The sequence below is a fragment of the Polyergus mexicanus genome, unplaced genomic scaffold (assembly GCF_030449975.1).
Source record: "Polyergus mexicanus isolate NDT 795.1 unplaced genomic scaffold, iyPolMexi1.0 SCAF_5, whole genome shotgun sequence".
Taxonomy (NCBI): Eukaryota; Metazoa; Arthropoda; class Insecta; order Hymenoptera; family Formicidae; genus Polyergus; species Polyergus mexicanus.
Window position 1 is genome coordinate 7,827,309 of NW_027223325.1, and position 16,392 is coordinate 7,843,700.

A 16,392-nucleotide genomic window follows, 5' to 3' on the forward strand; every position below is an offset into this window, starting at 1 on the left:
TTGATTTGAGTTATACAACGTCCTGATGCGGATAGTCCTCGCATCTTGCGTGGAAATTACAAACTCATGTAAAAATTACGTTTTATTTCTCAAACGTTATTTGTTAATAACTTTTTAATAAACAATGACCGCCGATTAAGTTATAAGGAAAAGTTACTTAGGATTATGTCCTTGATAACATATGTCAAGGTCAATGTCATTGGAGTAGGGTTCGTTATAATAAATAATTACCAATAATTTTACATAATTATAACATACCAATTATTATCAAGAACAATTATCATGTAATATAATTATATTTAAATTGTGCAAGAAAATTAGAATAATTCATTAATACTTATATGTCTGTATAATATTATTTCGTAACAAAATATAATAGAGAAATGCTGACATACCTAAAATACGATAATAGCAATCAGAGTACTATAAAATAAAATTTGTAGCTCCTAATTACCGTTATTACAGGTCAAGGAAAAGACTCGAAACAGGTAGGTATCTAATAATAATTATATTTTCTTTCAGATACACGCTTAATCTTCCTCTCGTCTCTACTCTCTAAATATCACTGACTATCTGTCTCCTAGCTCTTCCCTCTCTTCTTTCTGCGCCTGCGCACCGATTTTTGTCCAGCGTTCTCATTGGCGCGGTGTTCATGTCCGCCACAAATTAATTGTATTTTGTGCAATCCCACGTGATCTCATGCAAACATCATACGTTCGCATTCCTCTTCACGCGAATCCATTCAAGTCATTTCTGGTATATTGTTTAGCGCTGATTACGAATCTGGTTGTAAAAATGATGTATCTAGTTTTTAAAAAAACCTCAGTCAAAGTTGGTAAAATAGACATTCTTGATACATTTACGTGAGTTATATCTTTCGATGGGGACGCGCTCTAGAAAGCAGCGACAGCTGAAAATGAGCTGAAGATTTATACTTTATGATAAAAGTGTCAGAAATCCTAGGCAGGAAAAGTTTTTCTGAAAAAAGTGGTCAAAACTTAGAAAACATTTATCGCAGTATCCCCCAGTCATACGTCTTCATTTGTCCGCTACCAAAATTTTTTTAAAAATTATTCTAATCATGAAAATCGATCGAGTTACTCATCATAAATCACGTATTGAAATTTTAAAATTATAATTGAAGGATCCGAAATGGCGGATAAAATTTTTGAAAAATCATTCGAATCATGCAAGTGTGTATGTATAGGTTTTTGTGGTCGTTATCGTTTAAGATGAAAATTAGAGTAGCTTTTGACACCAGTATTTTAGTACAATTGAAGACGTATGGCTGAGGGATGCTAAATGATGTTTCTTATGTTTCGACCATTTTTTTCAGAAAAAAAGTCTTTCCTGCCTAAAACTTCTAGCATATATATCATAAAGTATAAATCCTAAGTTTTAATTTGAGCCGTTGCTGTATTCTGGAGCATGTCCCCATTGACAGATATAACTCACGCAAAAATATCAAAAAACGCGTATTTTAGCAACTTCGCCAAAAATTTTCTCAAAAACTCGGCATGATATAGCATTTTTATGACCAGATTCATAATCAGCGCTAAAAGATCTATCAGAAATGACTTGATAGAACTTAAGGCAAACAGAAAGGTTTCATTTTGTCTACCAGTGTTATCAATTTATTATTAAATATAAAATTTTTATTGAAAAAACTGTTGTTTTATGCACATTTGCGCATCATTATAAACATTTCTACATTTCTATGTATTAATAAACTAAGCTTTTGTCTACAAAATGGTTGAGAGAGGGAAAGAGAAAGAGAAAGAGAAAGAAATATATAATCTTTCGAAATAATTTATTATTAATACTGAGCATCTAGTTTCAAGAAACCTTGCATGTTTTTAAAATAAAAGTGGTTTCAATTGAATTAATTAAAATAAAATAGATTGAATACTGTTGATTAAAAACTGTCATGAACAAAAAGTCCAAAAAAACGAAACAAGTGCAAGATAATAAATATTATCTTGCATTTTATATAATTTTTCATCAATTATATCACATTTCCATTTATATTACATATTGTTTAATTTTATACTTCAAATCTTATACATTAAGATAACACAATAATTTCTTTTATTAGACAAAGATTTTGTCTTCTTTATGAGGATAATAATAATGCTATGTCTGAAGAACGGGGATAATCGATACGTGTTTTTTATTTGCCTAATCGGCTCTAAAAAATTAGAAATTGCTTTACCATATTTTTATTCTTGCTGGGTAGAATAAAGAACGGTGAAGTACGATATGGAAGCGCTCGCTATCTAAAATAAAATGTATCTTTTCTTTTATTTCATTCACTTATAAATTATTGAGAAAATAGTGATACATTGAGTATCTGTGATGTATTCGTATAAATTTCTCACCGAAGCGGCACTTTGCAAGGACGCTACAAATACTCCACCAAGAATCAGATGGAAACTTTTAGTACCTCTTTGCAACAGAAAAAGTATCATTTTCTGTGTACGTATTGGAGCCATATACCAACGGACGTTATATCTACAGAACAATGAAATGAACAAATTTTAGTTAGTTAAAATATAAATAAATATTTTATCAAACGCATGTGAACATGCGTGCATCGACACATACACAAACAAACATACATATACGTATGCAATTTTTTTTTTAATGATCAACTTTATCAGAACTCTTTTTATTTTTGACATATTTTTAATATGTGGAAAGTAAATATATTCATATATAAAACTGAAATTTTCTTACACTGTAGTAAACAGATATTCATTATGATCTGTTACTTCTTGTGCAGTGTAATTGGCTAGAAACAAGTACACGTATTGGATAATTAAGTTAGTTAGAGATAGTATAAGTTGCCCAATGTTACCAGTGAATGACGTCAACTGAAAATTATGAGACACGTTATGTATATCTTTAGCTTCTTATGCACCATATTCTATGCATATTGTAAAATATGTCAGTACATTAAAATCTATATCGAATAATATATCGCTATTCGCTGTGCAGCTTACATGATGCAGCTTATGCAAGATTTCGCATAATTTTCTAAAAAGTTTGCGAATATCATAGTAATTTAGATATAATTTATGTTTCTAAGAGAAGATAAGCATGCAATAAATTTTATAGATTGTCTGATCGTTAGAAAACGATTTTGTTATTTTTTTTATCTATGCAGGTTTCTTGTTGACTAATTTCAATTTTGTAAAGTGCTCCACTGCTCTTCCAGAATTTGTAGATAAAATTTACCCGAAGAAGATTACAACTCAAGCAAAGTACACCAGCCGCCATCAAGCAAAAGTACGATCCCGAAAAATTGGATATTAAAAAATTAATAAGGCTTTAAATATGAGAAAATATGTATATTATTATTAGGTGCAAATAAATACTTGTTATAAATATAACGATAATACGAACTTCATAGCTTTGCGATGAATGTTCACAGCATGAATTATTTCTTCACAACTCTTTTGTTCATTTTTGTAGCCTTTTAGTAAAATATCCATTGCATGTTCGATACGATAACTACGGTAAATAATATTGTTACAGTAATTATATGGTTTGTTTAAGCATATTATTTATATTGTTATACATATTTTTAATCTATTTAGTTACCAGGCGATACTAATCATTGCGCAAGTATGTTGAGCATATGTTAAAAGCATAGTTCCCGTCGTTATCATTGCTAATAAGCCTATACAACATGCTGCGTGCCTATGCAGAGTAACTAAATAGGAATGTTTTTCTTGATCGATAAAATATTCTGTCATAATATGCACCGAAGAATGTGATCGAGATTTGTTTGTGAAAGCCATAATGTGATGAATGTACGGCCAAATATATATCAAAGTAAAAGTAACTTGATAGAACATGCCAAGAACTAAGAAAGGTTTCAAAATAATTATATAAGTCAACACACATATTATTGTTCCTTTAATTTTTTCAGCTTTTCATAATCGCAATTTATTTATTTAAACGTAAAAAGATATTGGAATTTAAAAAAAGATTGAGAAATATTATCTTACATAAAATTGTAATCGTAATACGTTTTGCTTTATCTCCGTACTTTTCTATGATAGCAATTTCATTCTTGTCTGTTATCTCATTACAGACGTCTTGAAGTTGCTTTAGCGAAGTCCTTATCTATCGTGTTGATAATATTGTGTGTCATTTCTCTTTGGAACATTCAAAAAAATAATATGTCTGTATTTTTTCTTGATCGGATTCAAACTAATATATTTACGCTTTTTTCTTTAGTCCGCATTTACATTATAATGATTATAGAATAAAAAAAAGAAGAATATATTAAAGAAAAATAAACTATCCAAAGTCGATCGAGAGTAACGAATACGAAGCCCATATGTATTGCATTCAAAGATATATATATAGTGCTTAATGATTTATAAGCTTACAATATCGGCGTTAATCCAAAATGAATTGTATTTGATCGCAAAACAAATATAAAAGAATGCCGAAGATAAAACTTTATAGATAAGATCCAGAGTACATTCCGCTGTTATAAATGTTGTTAACTATAAATATTAATATTATTCATCGTATTACAAAAGCTTTAGTATTTGCTTATAAATTCTCAATTTTTCGTTAACCTATTATTTACAATAATTTAGTAAAAAAGGTATATAATTAATGATTATATGTAATTATAACAGCATTAATTATATAGAAAACAATTATTGTATTATATAATTATATTTAAATCTTACATGCGACAAAATTAAAATAATGCATGCATTCATATACATCGATATAATATACGCGATTCTGTAATAAAATATAATGGAAATAACGACGTACCTGAAATACGATAAAAGTCATCAGAATACCATAAAGTAAAATTAATTGAAATTCAACTAGGAGTGATCGCTGATAAGGCCACAAGCCAATGATAAGCAACAGAATTCGGTTGATGTTAAAATGTTGAGTCTCGAGAGAGATCATCTCTCCGTGACTGTCGACACAACTTTGACGGAAAAGTAGTACACGAATATTCACCTATCCCCCCTTTTCAACTTATCAACCGCTTAATGCACGACAGCTTCCTCATAGTATAAATTTTATCATCAGTAATTTTCCTCATTCGATAAATAAGAAATAGTCAATAATGCATATAGTGACTACTTTAAATTGAGTGGAAAATTAGGCAATCACGTAATTATATAATTTAAGAAATTTTTTTAAGTGAAAATTTATGAATAAACAATCGATTCCGCATTAAGAACAATTTAACGAAATTATTTTCTTATAGAAAAGTATTCATGAGAGAACTTTTTTACACAAAAGTCGCGAAGTCGCAAACGCTATTTTTCGATAACGTATGTGTTTCATTCTGTTGTATACACTGCTGAAAAGCACTTATTTAAGTTGTGCTGAATATCAGTACATGTCAGCGTGTTTAAAGTGGTACTATTAAAGCATGTTATTCTTCACTGAAAGTCATTTCAATACCCACACATATTATTTATTTAAATTCTCTTACTCTTTAATATTTTGTATTTTCTAATAATTTTCTTAACTTTCTTAATTTTTATTCATTAAAAACTGTCCCATCATTATTAAATTTAGTTTTTAAACTTTTTATTCAGGAAGATTTTTTAATCAGCACCTTTTAATCAATCAGCACTATCTTAACTGTAATATATTTTAATTTCAGCCAATTTGGCCGAAGTAACTTTTACATTTAAAATGATGCAGTCCTTTAGATAAAAAAATGTTAATTGATACTGTTGTGCAGATTGCTCTTTTTTCGGACTTGAAGTAATTAGGCAATAAATACAATACTAGTAAGTAGCATTAAAAATAAAATGCATCTATTATTTCCGCTTTTACTAACAAAGAGTAATTATCACAAAATTATTATTTTGCATTTTTTGTAATATTTCTAAAATTATATACATCATTTTACATAACTATACTATATTCAACGTTGTTATTATTAAATTTGATATTTTAAACTTTATACATTAAAATGTAACAATAGTTTCTTTTATCAATCACAAAGAGAGAGTTTGTGTTTATTTGTGTATTATTTTCTGCGAGGTTAATAATAATGCTATATCTGTACCTCGAAGACATTCGATACGTGTTTTTTTTTCTAATTGGCTCAAAATAATTAAAAATTACTTTACCATACTTTGAATCTTGCCGAGTAGAATAAAAAACGGTGAAGTATGATATGGAAGCGCTCGCTAACTAAAATAAAATGTATCTTCTCTTTTATTTCATTCACTTATTATATATTATTGAAAAAATTGCAATACATATTGTATATGTATGATATATGCATATGTTTCTCACCGAAGCGGCACTCTGCATGGACGCTACAAATATTCCACCGAGAATCAAATTGAAACTTATAGTACCCCTTTGTAGCAAAAAGAGTATCATTTTCTGTATACGTATTGGAGCCATATACCAACGAACGTTATATCTACGACATAATGAATTGAAAAACTTTAGTTAGGTAAAATTTGTGTAAATAACACTTTTAATCACACGATGCGCATATATATACACACACATAAATATATATTTGCATATTTATTTTTTCTCAAAAGCATATTAACTTTATCAGACATCTCTAACTTTGAATTATGTTATAAGTATTTGCAAAATAAATACACTCGCATATGAAGTTGAAATTTTTCTTACACTGTGGCAAACACATATTCATTGTGATCTGTAATTTTTTGTGCAGTATAATTGGATAGAAACAAATACATATAAATGACAATTACAATAGTTAGAGATAGTAAACGTTCTTCAATGTTATTCGTCAATGATGTGATCTGAAAATTATGAAACACATGTTATATGCTTATCATCGGCTACTTACGCACCACATTGTTCTATGCACATTGTAAAATGTCAATAAAAAATATTTATGGGTAAAATTCTCGAAGTTGGCCCTATAGATCGATCACCTTCACGGTGACATATGTTGTCAAGAATATTCTTCTGAATAATTCTCCGCAAGAATTAACCGGCGGACGGCATTAGTTTAGAAAACATAGCAAATTAAAGTTTCATATGTGGAACACCGCCCTCTGCTTACAGTACGAGAAAGTTATATGATTGTATAGTTCTGTATGGATTTACAATTTTTACACAAAGCGAATTTCAACCCCCACCGATCCCTATGTACAGTGCAAAACAAGATTTGTCCCTTCCCGCTCGACATATAATTTGCAAAGTGAAGTGAGAATCACCTCACACTATCTATTGATTTTGTTGTGGTGATTTAGTTTTAAAACAGAAATAGGTTTGGGTTAGGTTATGTCTTCTGGAAATGGAGCTCCCCCCCCCTCCCCCGTAGAAGGGTCGAAACACACTGCGCTCATGCATATAGTTTACAACGGGAAGCGAGTTCCATCCTACAACAGTTGTGTGAATGGGAAAGTGTACGCGTGGACGCAGTGGGTACCCTCCCTTCTTCTTTCAAGAGAGGCTTCACTTCCGGATGATATAATCTAACCCAAATCAAATTTTAGTTTTAAGTTAGAAATATGGGTAAACCTGCATAAAGGGTGGGACCCCTTCGTATGACCTTGACCTTGAAATATGTTATCAAGGTCCTGACCCTGAACAACATACAAAAGGTCGTCATTTTTAGCGGTCATTATTAATTAAAAAGTTATTAACAAAAAGATATGAAAAATATAGCAGTTATTTTAAGTATTAAAAGGCATAAACAATTAACATGTATGTGGAAATAGTATATGTATGAACGAAGGAAAATCATTAGCAGTGAATCGTTGATATATTGAACAGTTTTTTTGTTAAAGCAAAAAATAATTGATTGATTTAATGGTAAAACTTAAGATTAAGGGCGACCTCACCGATTTCAATGATCTTGGTATATGTTGTCAAGAACATAATTCTGAATAACTTTTTCTTCTAATTTAATCGTCGCTCGTTGTTTACTACAAAGTTATGAATAATTAAAGATAGTGACTGACTGATGCTTGGGACATAAAACTGCGCACATTTTCGCATGGCGCGCACGCACACACACACACACACTCAAACACAAACGGGGGGATGCAAGGGGGGTCTTCGGCTCCCCTCCCGCACCCACCTCGCCGGTAGGCAAAGTGGACCTCGCTTTACAACTTACAACGTACATGCTACATTGTAAAGCAAGGTCCACCCAGCATACCGGAGGGATGGGTGCGGGAGAGGGGCCGAAGACATCTCTTGCATTCCCCCCCCCCACCCTCCGTGTGTGTGTGTGTGTGTGTGTACGTGCGCGCGCGCGGTATTATTATGGCTATTCATATATACTTGCGATTCTATCTATACGGTGTCAAAAATGTAAATTATATCCATAATACTTATTTTGTTAATAACTTTTTAACGGATCGTGACCGCAACTTATTTTAAGGTCGAGGTGATTCAGGACGACCTCGACAACATATGTCAAGGTCAAGGTCATACGAGGGAGGTCCCCTTTTATGCTGGTTTTTCCCCACTATGTCCACGCTTGTACTTTGAAAGACAAAAAGTGGGGTTCATTCTTTAATGCTTTATAACTTTTGAACGGATCGTGACCGCTATTTTTTTCAAGGTCCAAGGCTCCGCTTCCGGAAGATATAACCTAACCCAAACCTATTTCTGAAAATTTGATTTGAGTTATACAACGTCCTGATGAGGATGGTCCTCGCTTCTTGCGTGGAAATTACAAACTCATGTAAAAATTACGTTTTGTTTCTCAAACTTTATTTGTTAATAACTTTTTAATAAACAATGTAATTTATTATCACATCCCTTTTTCGCGGGGGGTCTCACGCCACTGTCTTTTCGCACGCGCCTTCCCAGACAGTGAGTGTGAAAGAACCGAGATAAGAAACTCGCCTAGAACGCCTGCAGCCCTCTGTAGTTGAAAGTGCGCAAGGAAAATATCCCTAGCGCGGCCGGCTCCTACTGCGGACGGCCGACCCAAATCCTAAGTCTCGATTCTCAACATTCTCCCATCTCTTTTGTGGAAGCAAAAGATCAAACAACTATAGAACGCACAATATTAAACGAAATAAACTCAATTACCAATAACCTTAAGCTTATACCAACTATATATACTAAATAAGTCTTTTCTCTCTTCTTGTAACTCAACCCATACAGCACAGAACATTGCAATTACATTGCAGTAATATTACAATCTTGCAAGTTGCAATGTAATATTGTTGAGACATTATTGGAACATATAATTGTAATATTTTATGAGAATGTTACAGCAACATTTCAAAAACATTACAAAAAACAGTTTTCGGCAATCGCTAGTTCGTTTGTTTACCGCTACGCGGTGCGTGTTGCCTTATCTATCCCGCATTTAAGTTTCAGTCACGATGATTACATAAAGCTTGCAACGAGCGGCTAATAAGATTAAAGATATAACTATTTTTATCAGTTTAATTTATCCGATACAATCCTAACACAGGGAATTCAGATATTGAACTGATTGTTCAGTAATCGGATACATAAATATCCAAAAAAGTTAAAATTATTCGTTAATTGTCTACTTAAGATGTAAAATAGAGTCTAATATCTATATAAGTAAAATTTTAACTTTTATGAATGAAATTATTTAATCACTACTATTTTCTTAAACTTGTTAATTATTTATAAAATAGCGATGTTAACTAGATAACAGGAAATTGTTAAATAGTTTCCATTTCTATATAAAACCAAAAATTTCATAATAATTTTTTAATATGCACGATATTTCAATTTTAATAAATAAACTTCGAGAATATATAAAGACATCCAAGAGAGAAAAAACTCGTAATTGCGTAAATTCACAATCTTGTTTTCTTATTTCTCTTGGATGTCTTTATATATTTTCCAAGTTTATCTATCAAATTTAAAGCGTTCTGCATATTTGTAGCAACGCATTTCAATATTACAAATACATTGCACCGTAACATTACTGTAATATTATATTGTAATATTTCTAAGAGCGGACATTTCAACGTTGCCGCAGACTTGCAGTAACATTGCAGAAACATTTCGCAATTTCCATGCAATATTACAATGTTTCAATGCAAGGTCTATGCAACGTTTCTACAATCTTTCGGTGCTGTATGGGAAACGGAAATACTCTCTTTAAATAGAATTCTTGATAAAATAACGAACAAGCAAAACAATTTACATCTAAACTCAAAAACTGAATCTAATAGATTTACGGACGCGACGTCCACTTCGCGTCACGTTCGACACATTCTCCCTGTCGTCTTCGGGATTCTTGCTCACGGTAGACTCAGGGTCATCTTCCTCCATCATGGTAGGTGTACCCTCCATCAGGTACAACCTCTGAATTGGACAAATGAGCTCTCCAGAGCTTAACTTCAGCCCGGCGACACGCGATACGCCATCCTTCCCGGGCAACAGATCCAGGACTCTCGCCAAGGGCCACTCCAAACGTTTACGGTTGTCTGAACCAACCAGTACAACATCTCCTATTCTTACAGGACGGGAAGACGGCAGTTTTCCGTGATGCACAAGCTCTGCCAGGTATTCTTTACGAAACCTCTCTTTTAACATACTGCGGACACGTGTCAAATGTCTATATCTTCCCCGAAGACCATTCTTCTCCAATTGATCGAAATCCGGGACGGTTACCTCGGGAATCTCACGTAGAAACATAGCCGGCGTGAGAGGGACTAGATCTTCACCGTCTTCGGACACATAGGTCAGTGGTCTTTGGTTGATAACCGCCTCCACATCGATCACACAGGTCGTTAATTCTGTGTATGGCAGGCGGGCCTTACCTAATATTCGTTTTAATAAATCCTTGACGGATCTAATGAGGCGCTCCCAAAATCCACCCCACCAAGGTGCAGCCGCTGGATTGAATTTCCAGGAAATACGTTGTATAGCTGTCTCCTATTCAATCTTTCTCCAATCCAGGGAGTCGAGCAAATTTTCTGCACCAACGAAATTCGTGCCTCGGTCACATCGTATAGTCGAAGGTCGCCCACGCCTTCCAATGAATCGTAGTAGAGCTAATAGAAAAGCTTCGGCCGAGAGCGAAGTTACTAACTCCAAATGCACACACCTGTAGACTGCGCAGGTGAAAAGTACTATCCAAACCTTTTCTCCGGTCCTTAGATACAGTGGACCACAGAGATCGACTCCTGTAGTCTCAAAAACCATAGCGTCTTTAACATGATCTTTGGGCAGAGCGTCAGGAGTAGCTTCAGCCCTTTTTTGCTTGAATCTGCGACATATAATACAAGAAGTGATAATCCTTTTAATTTCGCGACGGCCGCGCAATATCCAGAATTGTTTTCGAGGCTTGCTCAAAACAAACTGTACTCCTGCGTGACAGAACCGATGATGGATCGAACGAATTAAGTAGCTCACTATTGGATGACCTCCTGGCGACAGAATTGGGAAACGAAGGCCTACTGAGTCGTTCCGATGGACGAGCTTTGTCTTGACTCGCACCAGTTTATCTTCTCCAAGGAATACTTTCAGTTCATGGAAACTTGCTCCCATCGTTTCAATCGATTCTTGTTGAACTAATCACATAAGTTTCAGTTCAGCCTTGTTGAGTTCTTCAGTTGTCAACTCCTCGCACATACGTGGTTTGGATTTCTCTACACCAGGTCGCAATTTGCAAGATGAACGCCATGGCTCAGACATTCTTCTTAAAACTGCCCAATCTAACTCCGAACATAGGTTTTTTAGATATGTTGATCATCGATGCAATCGCTGTTCTTCTCTTCTCGGAGGCCACAATTTCTTCATCTGACTTTTCTTCGACGGACGGCCAGCTCTGCGGCACGTCGCTCAACCAATCTGGGCCCATCCACCAACTGGAAACCTTAAGCCTTTTCGCCGTATACCCCCTCGACGACAAATCCGCGGGTTTGAAATTCCCAGGAACATGTCGCCAATCTTCAACACTCGTACAGGATAGGATCTCTCTCACTCGATTGCCGACAAGCGTACCCCATTGATCATTGCGGAAAATCCATGCCAAGGCTGTTGTGGAATCCGTCCAATAAATGGTAGGTATTCCTTCAAGTTTCAACGATGTCTTCACACTTCAATCTGACTTCGAGGACACACCCAAACAATTCCAGACGAGGTATAGAGACCCTCCTAATAGGAGTTACCCTGCTCTTGGCTTGAAGCAGCTGTACCGAAACATTGTTGTCCCCTTGAGTTCGTAGATACACTACCGCTGCATAAGCTTCTTGACTAGCATCAGCAAAAACATGTAATTGCCAGCCTTCACGATGGATATTTCCTCCAGCAATGTTCCGACGGATGCAAATAGTTGGAAGGTAAACTAGTTCCTCGTACCAGATCTTAAACTCTGAAATAAATTCCTCTTCTAAGGCTTCGTTCCAGCCTCTCTTTGCAAGCCATGCTTGTTGTAGTATTTTCTTATGTCTCAGGAGCATAAAAACCGATAGAATCAAAGATTTGATTGACTACCGACAAAATTGTGCGTTTAGTGACGATTGCAAGGACTTCCTGATTCTTCCAATCCGTCCACAACCTATCTTCTTGTCGGTCCCACATCATGCCAAGCACTGAGGTTGTATGTTCCTTTTCCCTTTTGTCAGGCTTATTGGACAAGTTCATATCGTTTGTTCCCGTCATCAAGATTCCTTCACCGGTTAGTTCTCCAGCGGTCCAGACCCACTGGCGTAGTTCCATTTTCGCATCAGCCAACAATCGGCAGGCGCCATCCTTGAAGCATCTTCTTCCACGGTGTTGACAGACGTCAGCGCGTTGTCTACATACATAGACTTCAATAGTCTGTCCGCTACCTCTTGTTCTTCTGGGCCTACATTAGAGAGATGAAATCGGATTACGGCAGCGAGTAAGAAGGGACTGCAATCGACGCCAAATACTACCCGTTTGTGTCGCAGCACCATCAGTTGTTGTTCACGTCCTCCCTCCCACCATAGAAACCGGAGGAAGTCTCGATCTTCAGCCGCTATCTCAATCATCAGGAACGCTTCCGTATATCAGCAGATACCCCAATATTGCCACAACGAAATCGATTCAACACGGATGGCAGGAATTCAATCAGATTGGGCCCTTTAGCTAGACAATCATTCAGCGATGGTGTACGTCCAGTTTTGCACAAAGCATCGAACACGGGACGAACCGGCGTTGTCAAACTTCCAGGTTTCACTACCCGCCGATGAGGCAGATAATGTCCACGATTGTTTCGCTCTTCTGCTGGCGCTACTTCTACAATTCCCTCCAAGATCCAATCTCGGGATATTTTATTGTACTGTTCTACCATGTTCGTTGACTTCAACCTCCTCAGAGTGCCGTCGAGTCTTTTCTTCGCAGCATCGAAGTTGTTCGGAACCTGTTTCAACTCATCCACTCAAAGCAGATTAACACAATATCTTCCATCCGAATTTCTACTTACGGTTCTGAGAAAGTGTTGCTGGGCTTCTGTATCTTTTTCCGCTTGTGACTTATGAAGAGCTGGTTCTCGGATGCCAATAAGCTCCAAGTCCCACAAGTTAGTCACGTTAATCTTCGCCATCATGGATGTACATACCATTAGCGACGTATTATTGGATTCATATTTCCTCAATTCTCCCGTCAGAGTCCACCCATACGCCGTTTCGAGCGCGATCAAGTCGCATCTCAGACTTTTCCTTTTCCCAGTGAGCAGCGATGCAAAATTATCAGCTCCGATCAGGACCTCAACCTCCGGTGAATCTTCTCCCACGTCATTCACGAATATCTTTTTTTGCTTAAGATCCTCTATTACGTTCTGCTTATTAGTTCTCGGCAATAGTCCGCAGATTTTTACCTGGTCCAACAAAATCAACGATGTCTTGAGATCCGTCCAAACTTTTGATACTCACTTGCTATTTCTGATGTTGCCTGATCTCCCGAGAACATCCGAAGAGAATGTGACACATATTCACGGTTCCGGCAGTTTTCAAACCGAGTTCGACTGCCGTGCTTTTGAGTAAATAGGATCTATGACAACCGTCAAACACGAGACGTACTCTTCGTCGCACGCCATTGTTTTCCAGATTCACGAACACAGTCTGTAATATGACATCTCCGGAACACTGCATATTAGACATCGAAGGTGTGATTTGACTGGGTGTCAGTTTCGATGTAGATTCGGGCACCGATTGATTCTTCTCTACTTCCAGACACAACATCGAACTATGTCTCCTTTGACAAAAAGCGCATTTTACTACGGCTTTGCAATTTCGCGACCCGTGTTCAGTCTTTAAACAGGCGTAGCATGCTTTCTTTTCAGTCACGACTTTCTTACGATTCTCTAGATTCATGGAGGCTGCCTTCGCGCAGAGTTAACTCTCATGAGCCTTATCACAGAATAGACATCCAACCTTCGAACTTACAAATAGCCCAGATGCTGTAGGACCATCTTCTTTTTGGAACGTAACGTTTTTATTTGCCTTCCTCTCCGGCTTCCTTTGAATTTGAAATCCCGCATGTACTAATTGACGTTGGTCTTCACACTGGGCTTCCAATTTCAGAAAATCTAGCAATAGTTGCAAATCGGTTTGGGGCGGCCTCATCGTCGACCCATCCTTGCCCCAGTTTGGACTTCTTTGCCACGCAGTAAGCACATCTTCCGGCAACGTAGATTCGACGATTGGATACAGAAACGTCAACATCTGGTCGCTGCTGACTCCTAAGGTCTCGAGCGCTTGTAATTGAGCTGAGAATCTGTCAAACATTTTTGAAAAACTTACATTTTGCGGGCTTCCATTGACTATGACCATTTTTACCAATTCACGGGTGTACACTTGTTTAAGTATCTTCTCATTACCGAATTGCTCTTGTAGTGCCTTCGATGCTTTGCCTTAATTCTCACCAGACTGAGGAAAAGTATCCATCAAATCCGCTGCTTCCGTCCCTGGCGTCATACATTGTACGAGATACTGAAATTTGTCCGCATCGTCTAACTCTTCGTCTTCGTGATTTTTCTTAAATTGAGACCAAAAAGGGAGCCATTCTTTTACGTCACCATTAAATTTACGCGGTTCGTACTTCGGGAGCTTATACGTCTTCCTTCTCCTCATCTCTGCATGCACCACTGACCTGTTACTGCTTTCGGACGATTTCCTCTCTTTTCGTCATCGGTAATGTCGCGCACCTTCCTTCGAGTCTTGATAAATCGTTTCTCGTAAACATCTATTACGGATTGTTCCGTATCGAGTGCCGCTTCGTCGATCGGGACTGTTTCCAATATATGTTGTCTAACAGTCAAATCATAACCTTGGATTTCTTCTAACACCTGTTCTAACCTGGTCAAAGAATCCCGCAAATCACCTAAATTGGGTTCCTTCGCCGTCAATAACTGATCTATCTCATTCGCGGTCCTGGTGAATGACCGGCGTGCAGCCGTTCTTGCCGCCTTTGCCGCGTCCATCTTGCTTCTTCTTTATCACAACGCACGAACGTCCGTTACGCCAAAAATAAGACACCACAATCACGTCGGAGTCACCAAAAATGATGAGACGGCCAACTAACTACCCGTTAGTTTCTCTCAACGTTGTTCAGAAGGGTGGTGGTTAGATAATAGGGTTCTGACTCACAGAATTCGATAATATCTTTATTATCACGTCTCTTTTTCGCAGGAGGGTCTCACGCCACAGTCTTTTCGCACGCGCCTTCCCAGACAGTGAGTGTGGAAGAACCGAGATAAGAAACTCGCCTAGAGCGCCTGCAGCTCTCTGTAGTTGAAAGTGCACAAGAAAAATATCCCTAGCGCGGCCGGCCCCCAGTGCGAACGGCCGACCCAAATGCTAAGTCTCGATTTTCAACAACTTATATGTCTGTATAATATTATTTCGTAATAAAATATAATAGAGAAATGCTGACATACCTGAAATACGATAATAGCAATCAGATTACTGTCAGATTAAAATAAAATTAATTGTACTTTGCGCCATCCCACGTGATCCCACGCAAACATCATACCTTCGCGTTCCTCTCTCCGCGAGTCTATTTAGATCATGTTTAGCGTAATTTTTTAGCGCTGATTATGAATCTGGTCGTAAAAATGACGTATCATATCCAGTTTTTAAAAAAACTTCAGTCAAAGTTGGTAAAATAGGCATTTTTGATACATTTGCGTGAGCTATAGTTTTTGATGAGTACGTGCTCCAGCAACGACAGCTGAAAATGAAGTTCAAGTCTTATACTTTATGATAAAAATGTCAAAAATGCGAGGCAGGAAATGTTTAAAAAAAAAAATGGTCAAAACTTAAAAAACATTTATCGCAGTATCCCCCAGTCATACATCTTCAATTATCTGCTACTAAAATATTTTAGAAAGTTATCTTAATCATGAAAGTTGGTATGTATACATTTGTCTGACCATTCATTACGAAACACGTGTTGAATGGGAAATCACATTAT

At 36.5% G+C, this 16,392-nt stretch overlaps 3 protein-coding genes across 5 annotated transcripts; all 3 read right to left on the minus strand.

Moving 5' to 3' along the window:
* Positions 1-2,127: 2,127 nt before the first annotated feature.
* Positions 2,128-4,996, minus strand: LOC138933383 (odorant receptor 22b-like). 3 transcript variants are annotated; one of them, XM_070296041.1, is made up of 9 exons: positions 4,804-4,996; positions 4,401-4,520; positions 4,014-4,131; positions 3,604-3,868; positions 3,406-3,513; positions 3,238-3,328; positions 2,737-2,873; positions 2,379-2,511; positions 2,128-2,272 (listed from the first exon to the last, which is right to left on the minus strand). In XM_070296041.1, exons 1-9 carry the CDS (start codon positions 4,945-4,947, stop codon positions 2,189-2,191), a joined length of 1,200 nt encoding a protein of 399 aa, XP_070152142.1. In that variant the 5' UTR covers positions 4,948-4,996; the 3' UTR covers positions 2,128-2,188. The 3 variants fall into 3 exon arrangements, with proteins under 3 accessions (XP_070152142.1, XP_070152144.1, XP_070152145.1); XM_070296043.1 differs by having other exon boundaries at positions 2,128-2,276; XM_070296044.1 differs by lacking the exon at positions 4,401-4,520.
* A 5,162-nt stretch (positions 4,997-10,158) lies between these two features.
* On the minus strand, positions 10,159-11,499 carry LOC138933597 (uncharacterized). The gene is made up of 3 exons (XM_070296419.1): positions 11,312-11,499; positions 10,980-11,218; positions 10,159-10,844 (listed from the first exon to the last, which is right to left on the minus strand). The coding sequence occupies exons 1-3, from the start codon at positions 11,497-11,499 to the stop codon at positions 10,159-10,161; spliced, it is 1,113 nt and encodes a 370-aa protein (XP_070152520.1).
* Positions 11,500-12,967: 1,468 nt separating this feature from the next.
* Positions 12,968-15,400, minus strand: LOC138933598 (uncharacterized). The gene is made up of 6 exons (XM_070296420.1): positions 15,070-15,400; positions 14,843-14,983; positions 14,364-14,740; positions 13,914-14,300; positions 13,403-13,795; positions 12,968-13,339 (listed from the first exon to the last, which is right to left on the minus strand). The coding sequence occupies exons 1-6, from the start codon at positions 15,398-15,400 to the stop codon at positions 12,968-12,970; spliced, it is 2,001 nt and encodes a 666-aa protein (XP_070152521.1).
* Positions 15,401-16,392: the final 992 nt, after the last annotated feature.